The 7,073-nt window shown below is 51.1% G+C and overlaps 1 protein-coding gene across 1 annotated transcript in view; it reads right to left on the bottom strand.

Annotated features, from left to right (window-relative positions):
• Positions 1-2,988: 2,988 nt before the first annotated feature.
• TTC26 (tetratricopeptide repeat domain 26) overlaps positions 2,989-7,073 on the bottom strand; it is a 44,156-nt gene continuing 40,071 nt past the window's right edge. Inside the window, exons 16-17 of the mRNA XM_006887155.1 lie at positions 5,399-5,532; positions 2,989-3,100 (exon numbers count right to left, since the gene is read on the bottom strand). Coding sequence (XP_006887217.1) covers positions 2,989-3,100; positions 5,399-5,532 — 246 coding nt within the window. The remainder of the gene's footprint in view (positions 3,101-5,398; positions 5,533-7,073) is intronic.

Raw genomic sequence — 7,073 nt, 5'->3', positions numbered from 1 at the left:
CCTTGCGCAGATGAGAGAGCAGCGATGTGCACTGCAGAGCCTTCAAGACCGTGACCTTCCAGAGGCCAATGGACAGGCCTGTCTTCCAAGGCCCTGCTGGGTGGGTTTGAACCAGCAACCTCTCTGCTAGCAGTGGAAATGCTTAACTGCACCTAAGGACCTGTGCGACTCATCACCTTTAATTGTAAAGAGCAAACATTACTTTCTGGTCAAATATTTGGTTACAACTTTCACATTTGTTATCAACTTTCTACTGATATTCTTTGCCAATCATTTCCTTTCCTTGTTCCTTAGGTTTGGTGTTTGTTTCCTGTATCAACCCAAAGCTGGTTGGTGTGTTTTGGTTACTTCTCTTTTGAGGAAGGTGTGTTTAAAAGCTGGCCCAGCTCTTTGGATGGATATGCAGGTGGTGGGTGGGGGCAGGGTCCTGTTTCCACCTTAGAACTTGGTTTTGCGTGTCTCCTCCTCCACTTTCTGAGCCAAACAGCTGTGAGGCCCACTTAGCCACTGCTCAAAGGGCTTCCTGCAAACATGGCTGTCCCTGGGACTAGGTTCTACCTCCTGCTTCTCAGAACTAAACCATAAGCACTATCAACTGCGATGATAAAGTAGGAGGAGTCAGCTCTTTTACACACACACACACTTGCACATCACTCCCACATGGACCCTTTCCATCGCCATCCTCCTAACACAGTTGGATAATTTTTTCATTCTGAGCTCCAGTGACCCAGTCGTAAGGAGCTGCGCTGCCAACCTGAAGGCTCGCTGTTCAAATGCTACCATTTGCTCCACAAGGGAAAGATGGGCAATCTCCTCCCGTATGCTTAAGCGAGCTATGAGCACACACTGGAAGATCAGCTATGAGGTGAGCTCTGGTGGCCTCATGGCAAGAAGCTGCACTGCAGTCCCAGAGACGTGCAGTTCAAATCAACCAGACGCTCTGCTGGAGAAGGAGCGGGCAATCTCCTCCTGTACCAGTCAGATCTGATTTGCCGGTACACACACAAAAATAATAAAAAAGATCAGCTATGAGTCGCTTCTGACTCAACAGCACACAACCACCTAGTTTCATAATGATATGAATGCTTCAGACAGCCACGTCATGCACTTCTTTCCTCTTCAATGCCTTCTGTCTAGACTATTACCTGTGTTTGTTGTTGTTGTTAGGTGCTAGGGAGTTGGTTCCAACTCACTGCTTCTCATATACGTTAAACTCTGTGTCCCAAGACCTGGCCTGTGCGAAGCACTCATTAAACCAGTGGGTGGGAATCAGAATTCCTGCCACCAGACTTCAACATTACTGCCCTGCAGGTTCTGTCCGTGTCTGTGAGCACGAGTGTGTCAGAGTGGCTGTCACTCGGCAAGGCCCGGCGTTGGCGGCCAGGACTTCCTAGAGCACTCTCTCCTTCTGTGACTTGGTTCTCTTACTATTTTGGGGCTCTGAGTGCTGGGACGCACACTGAAGTTGGCAGTTGGACTCCGCCAGCTGCTCCTGCTGAAGCCTTAGGTGTCCTGCTAAGCCGTTCTGCTGACGCACAGGGCCATTATGAGTCGTCGTGGCTTTACTCCAGGGCCAGGAGAGAAAGGGGAACAGCTGCGTGACAGCCAGGGTACAGTCTCATCAAATGACAGCCAGACACAGTAAGAACCCAACAGGAAACTTTAATTTGAACATATTACAGTGGAAGAGAATAATTCTTTTGAAGTACAAAAATAATTATAGAAGGTATTTTCCCTTTTGCAGGTAATGTATACTACAAAGTCTAAGGCGTGCCCTGAAGCCAGAACCATGTGTGACCCCACGAATCAGCCTGGGTGTCCTTCCACCCACGTCAGTACGTGTCAGAACAGTGGAGGTCACTGCTTCGCAGGCCTGCGGGCTCTCGAGACGTTCCACAAGTAGATGTCCTCCCCACAGCAGCAAGTGCCGGTGCTTCTCCTTCTAGACTTCATGGATGGAGCTCAATCCTACCCTCAATCCTAGAAGAAAAATTATTTTAAAGAAATGGTCTATAATTCTTGGAATTGTTCTTTTTGGAGTATCTGTGCACAAGACCGGAGAATGACAGAGAGGATCTAGTGTTGAGTTCAATAAAGGTCATTTCAGGTAAAGCCCCATCCATGGAGATCAGAAAGGACGGACTCATAGGAAGACAAACCGTGAGACAGCCAGGCTTGCCCCAGTGACGGAGGTGAGAATCCCTACGTGGTCCTCACTGACAGCAGGTCCTGTCCAGATGTCATCCTCGGAGTGCCTTGTTGGAAAGGCAGCAGGTGCACGGAGTGGTGACAGGGGACAGAGGCTGTGGCAGGTGAAGAGCGGTCAGCCATGTTCTTGGGGCGTGTCCAGCGAGGCTGGCCACTCATGCTGCATGCGCTCCGATCCCATTAGATGGGGGTCTAGTGTGACAGGAAGTGGCTTCCCAGGGGAGCCGCAGGGCCTCTTGCTGTGGTCCCAAGGCCAGGGCTCTCTCTAGATCTCCTTGGCTGCCGTCACCCCAGCCCCAGGATGTGCTGGGGACAGCAGGACGCTGGGAGCAGAGCATGTGTCAGCAGACATGCTGTGGTATCGGTGATGTGGACTCGGGCAGAGGGTCACACTGCCACCCTAACCAGCCTCTGATGGCTGGGCTTCAGAGGCGCATTATGGAACTCTATGGAAATCCCAGTAAGACAGGATGATGTGCAGAGGGGTGAGAACAAGGTGAGGCTGACAGGACCTCCAGGGGCAGACACGCCAAGGAACACAGGTAGAGGGAAAGGGTTTGCAGTTGTCCTCCAGGGAAGTAAAGACACCAGAGCACTCGGCTCGGAAGGAGAAGGCACAGAGCCCAGGTTGTAGTGCTGGTCGGATGGGCAGGCGGGCCTCCAGCCACGAGCCCCTGGGCAGGTCAGTGGCGGCACCTGAGGCTGAACAAGGAGAGGCCTGTGGCTTGGCTGCCCCTGGCTCCCCGCCGCAGGCGGGGCTCACACAGGCACAGGCCGGGCTCACACAGGTACCCGGTTTTCCTTGGCCCATTTCTTCATGATGCGGATGATGTACTCCACCTGGGTGTTCCCCGTGCTCCTGAGCAGGTGCAGCACCTCACGGAGGGTCTCTCTGTGAAGTGCAGAGACAGGGAAGTGAGTGAAGAAAAACTCACGGCCTTTCCTCCCAGACAGACAGAGCCCAGAGGCAGCACACGGGCTTGGATCCAAGCCACAGTGCAGGGACCATGGCAGTAAAGTGAGCACCGTTCCCTGGACTCCCTGTGCCTGCAAAGCTCTGCTTACACTCTACAGTCATCTACAAAGCGTGCAACAGAAAAACGAGCAAGATGTGGCAGAGGCAGAGTGAGCGCGTGCTGTTAGAAAAATGCCACAGACTAACTGAACATGGGGCCACAGTCTCCAATGGGTAAAAAATGGACCACGGAACCCAATAAAATGCCACACGTGGCATGCCAGTCCTCGGGGGACATTTCTGGCACAGGCCTCACTCTGTGTGCTCTTTCGTGGTCAGCCTCCTGGGGTCTGTGTGTGGTGGTGTCAAAGCAGGACAGCCTGTGGGCCCCTGGTCATCGCCTCCAGACACACCAGGACCTGCCTGTCCTCTCCAGTATGGTCCCCAAGCCCGACTGCAGGCCCCTCTGCATGACAAGAGGGGCCCTCCAGCAGTGCAGAGCTGCTCTCCCACTAAGCAGTGTGGCCCCGCCTAGTGGCTGCTGTCTCATTTGGTTAAGGCAGCCACCAGACACTGCGTGTCATTCTCACATTCATACTACAGAAGCCAAAGTAATGGACAATTTCCTCAAGGATATATGAGTAAATATGGAAGAGAGGACTGAAATTTGGTAAATACAAAAGACTTGTGTTTCAATTAATTGATTCACTTATTAAAACTTCTGTGGTAAATAGCAGTTGTTGTCTGTTAGTGCCATCAAGCCAGCTCTGACTCCTAGTGACCTGTACACACCAGGTGGGGACACTGGCAGGCTTGCGTCTTCCTCAGTCACTGCGGATGTGGCCCTTCCCCTTTCTCACCCACTCTCTGTTCTGCACGGTAAAGCCTCCATCACCTCAGCAAACACCCGTCTTCCCTACACCTTTCCCACAGCCTCAACTTCTTCATCCTCTCAAACAATGTCTCTTCCCTGAACAAATCCTTATCTACTTTCCTTCAGGTCTCAACTAGGCATCAGGCAGGATGGGATTTTTTTATTATTTACTTTAAACAAGCTTGGAAGCAGGAGTGGCATCCATTTCTGAAATGGCTTGCCTCTGGAAACTCTATGAGCAGTGCTCAGGCCTTTCGTTCATAGGGTCGCTATGAGTCGTCTACGACTTGAGGACACTTAACTACAACATTATTCATACATCATTAACAAGTATAGTCCATGGTGTTATTTTGAGCAAATTGAGTTTAGTTTTAAATGTTAGAATTTTTTTTTTTACAAACTAAGCTACCAGCTGCCTGATTTCCTCTAATCTGAGGTCTCTGGTTTCCCCGACTGTGAGAAGACGAGGGAAACAGAACGATCAGCCCTTAGTGCTAATGTCACCTCCACTTTGTTCTGAATTATTTGTGGCTTCAATGAAAAGACAAGAGAAGGTGAGCCCGCAGCGAGAAGAGGAAGGAGCGTGGAGCCTTAAAGGCACTGCTGCTGCTGCAAGGTCCGCCCCATGCCCAGAGCTGTGTGCATTCCATGTCTCGGTCGTCTGTGCTTTAGAATGAGCTGATTCTACAGAGTGAAATGAAAATTCTGGAAGGTAACAGATCAGATTGAAAATGTTGTTGTTATGTGCCATCGAGTCGCTTACAACTCATAGCGACCCTATGTACAACAGCCCTAAACTCTGCTCTGTCCTGTGCCAATCGCACTGTCTCTGACACTCCCGTCCTGATTACCCCAGTCACTGAATCAATCCACCTCATAGAGGGTCTTCCCCTCCTGCACTGTCCATCCACCCTCCCAAGTATGATGTCCTTCTCCAAGGACCGGTCTCTCCTCACAACATGTCCAAAGTATGTCAGACGAAGCCACAGAATCCTTGCTTCCAAGGAGCAGCCTGGTTTAACCCTCTCCAGGATGAATCTGTTTGTTTTCTTGGCAGTCCATGGTACCCTCAATACTCTTCTCCATCACCACAGCTCAAAGGCATCAATTCTCCTATCCTCCTTGGTCACTGTCCAACTCTCCGATGCATAACAAGTGATTGCAAAGACCACAGCCTGTATCAGATGCACTTAGTCTCCAGAGTGACATGATAGAAAACCTTTAAAACTGTGACACACACACACACGCCCCACCCCCCCCGACTGCTGGCTTTTCGCAGATGCTGTCCAAGCTGAGGACAGTCTCCCCATCTCCCCACGCAGTGATCTGTAAACAGAGGCGTCCCTGCGCCTGGCACTCACTTGGGCTCCCGGCCAGCCAGGATCATCTGGAAGATGCCCACGCACGCCCCGCGCTTGCCTTCCCAGTACTCAGGGTTGGGGTCCAGCCGCTCCAGGACGTCGAAGGCTTTGGCTGAATAGTAAAACTGGCCCATCTGCATGAAGCAAGGTATGGTGGGGCTTGGCAGACAAACGGTGACACAGACAGAAACAAAGCTAGACAGCATGGTGATGTCCACCCTCAGTGGGCTACTGAAGAGGGTCCCAGCACCACACTGACACCAACTCTCACGGTCACTGCTGTGGGGTCAGAACCGTCCAGCGGGTCTGCAGAGACTGCACATCCCACAGGAGACTCCAACTTCCTGCTGTGGAGCTGCTCACAGATTCAAGCCACCCCTGAGGTGCCCTGCGCTGTCATCACAACTCCCTCCAGACTACAGCCCCAGAACCCGCGCAGTGGGGTGAGGGGAGGGGGACCCCTGGTCAGCTCGAGGCCCAGTCAGACTACAGCCCCAGAACCCGCGCAGTGGGGCGAGGAGAGGGGGACCCCCGGTGAGCTCGAGGCCCAGTCAAGCCTGCCTGCTTTCACCCGTTCCCCCACGTGTGGCAGAGTCCATTGTAATCCACACATTCATCTCTTTCCATTACACCCAGATGCCGGGACAAGCCTGGAGGCTGTGACTGAAATCGGCTGTTCCCACGTGTCCTCAGCACACCCTCTAAGTGACTGCTGTCACTTGTTTCAAATTGATTCGAGCAGGTTCAACCTGACTGGGTGGTTCTCCCTGACCTTGTTTCCAAATTCCCAGAACACCTAGATGGATGGTGGTTACAAAACGGAGTCTTTTCAACACGATTCTGAAAGATTTCATCCCACATCTACTACACACATCCTTGGCTGTGTCAAAATCTCATTGATATTGACATTGGTTCTGACCCAAAGTGACCTCCACTTGGGTTCTGAGATTGCCTCATCTTCCTCCTGAAGAGCAGTGGATTCAAGCCTCTGACTTGCTTCACAGCTGAGAGGTGTAACTACACCACCAGGTCTCCTTCTTGTTGGGAGCTGGCTAATGCTCACCTCAGAGGAGTATTCTCAGTGCCTATCATAAAGCCACATTGTTTCCTGTTTCCTTGAAGCCTTCCAATTGTTAGACAGCCTTCCCCACTCCATGTCCTCCATTCCAGTCCACTACTCTTCTAAACCTCCAGCCTCCTAAACTTTAATTGTGTTCACTTTATTCTAAATCTCATGGTGAAAACACAGTTTCCCCCCTCTCCTTTCAGCTCAAATGATGTTCACGCATCATCCGTTGCCTCCTCCTTTCTTGTTCTCTTTTAAGGCCAGTACTTTTCCCATGGTCCCTTGCAGATTTTTTTTTATTGTGAAACAGCACACATGTAGAATGGTGCATAAAATAGCACTGTGGAGACCAATGACTAATTAAAGGGTAAATACAAGTGTAGCCAAGAATCGCAGATTTCCCAGCCCACGCCTGGCAGGTGCCCACCTCTCCAGGGGGCAGGGCCTCCCTACTGGCTTCATGCTCTCTGAGAGGCCTTTAAAGAAGGTAACTAAGCTTTGTCTCCCAGAATTTAATCTCTGTGATACTTTGTTGCTTCTATAAACATTATGTTTTTAACAGTCATCAAGATTGTTGCATGTAACTCTGGTTGGTTGGTTCATTTTTTT

The sequence above is a fragment of the Elephantulus edwardii genome, unplaced genomic scaffold (genome assembly GCF_000299155.1).
Source record: "Elephantulus edwardii isolate Elephantulus edwardi_28Jun2011 unplaced genomic scaffold, EleEdw1.0 scaffold00055, whole genome shotgun sequence".
In the NCBI taxonomy this organism is placed as follows: domain Eukaryota; kingdom Metazoa; phylum Chordata; class Mammalia; order Macroscelidea; family Macroscelididae; genus Elephantulus; species Elephantulus edwardii.
The sequence above is the reverse complement of the archived record's forward strand: the minus strand, read 5'-3'. Positions and strand labels throughout refer to the sequence as shown.